At 65.8% G+C, this 1,287-nt stretch overlaps 1 protein-coding gene across 1 annotated transcript; it reads right to left on the bottom strand.

Annotated features, from left to right (window-relative positions):
- BBK36DRAFT_1043884 (hypothetical protein) lies at positions 1-1,287 on the bottom strand (the record flags this gene model as incomplete). Its single annotated transcript, XM_024888892.1, has 1 exon — positions 1-1,287. A coding segment is annotated over one exon (1,287 nt), but the record flags the coding sequence as incomplete, so codon positions are not given.

Genomic DNA, 1,287 nt, shown 5'->3' with positions numbered 1-1,287 from the left:
TTTGTCGTGGCCGGGGTGTCGTAGTCTTCTGGATCCAAATCAGAACCTGTGTACGTGGAGGGCGGTGCAGCGAAGGGGATCTTGCGGCCGTCCCCGTCGAGGATGAAGTTCCCCTGCGCATCGATAAGGTACTCACCTTCGCTGTAACCGCCCTCGGAGCCAGCGCCTGCGCGTCGGCTCGGATCTTCCTGGTGGCCAGATTGGTATTGTCCCTGTCCGGAGCTGCTGCTTCCCGCGGTGGTCTGTCCACGGCCCTGGGCGGCCTGCTCGATGGAATACGCCGGCCGCTGGTAATCGGACTGGTAGCCTCCGTGCTCCCTGGTGCTGCTGTGTCGGCTGGGGCCGCCGCCCTGGGTCATGGGCACCACCTGGACTCCGCCCACGACAGTGGGATGGCCTGACTGGAGCGACAGGGTCCTGTCGCGCTCCTCCTGCTCGCGCCGCCCGAGCTCCTCCCATGCCCGGCGCGCTTCCTCCTTGGAAATGGCGAGCTCCTTTCTCATCTCGGCGAGCTGCTTTTGCGTCTTGGATACGCCGCGCTCGTGGTCGATGGCTTCGCGAATGGCTTGCTCGCGCTCCCTCCTCTCCTTATCGAGTGCCGCCTCCAGCATGGCATTCACCTCATGGGCACGCTCCAGCTCGGACCGGGTCTCGAAGAACCACCGCTGAAACTTCCTCTCGGAGCTGGCGCGCAGACGTTGCAGCTCGACGACGGCGTGGAAGAGGTTGGCGCCAGCGGCGGACAGGTCCGTAACCTGCCGCGCCAGCTGCTGGCTCAGGGGGTCGCGGTTAATGTCATCCTTGTTCTGCTCGAGCTTGCGGATCCAGTAGCTCGTCAGTCCCTCCCAGTGGGCAGATAGCGTCTCCCACCGCTCAAACGCGTGGGGAAACGAGTTGCGCGGCTTGGTCGGGTCGACAGCCGCGTCTCCGTGCTGTTGCGCCGCTGGGTTTCCGGCCGGGAACGCCTGAGGAGGGGTGTGGTGTTGCTGCTGATTGCCAGCCATCTGCGGCGGGCGCTGCTGGGACGGTAGGGCCTGGTTGGGCGCGACGGCAGCTCGCGGAGGATGTGACGGGTCCAGGGCGGTATGGCCCATGTGTGAAGGGTTGATGGGGTGCTGGCCATCGGCAGTCATGCCTTGGCCAGCGGCAACGCCAGCAGCGCGCCGCTCCGCATTGCGACGCTCCGTTTCCTGCTGCACGCGCGCCTCCTGTTCGGCGCGACTCTTCTCCAGTGCCTGCTGCTCAACTTCGGCTCTCTGCCTGGCTTCTGCCCTCTGGCGCGCTTCT

Source organism: Trichoderma citrinoviride, assembly GCF_003025115.1.
Source record: "Trichoderma citrinoviride strain TUCIM 6016 unplaced genomic scaffold BBK36scaffold_384, whole genome shotgun sequence".
In the NCBI taxonomy this organism is placed as follows: Eukaryota; Fungi; Ascomycota; class Sordariomycetes; order Hypocreales; family Hypocreaceae; genus Trichoderma; species Trichoderma citrinoviride.
This window is presented reverse-complemented; position numbering and strand designations above follow the sequence as displayed.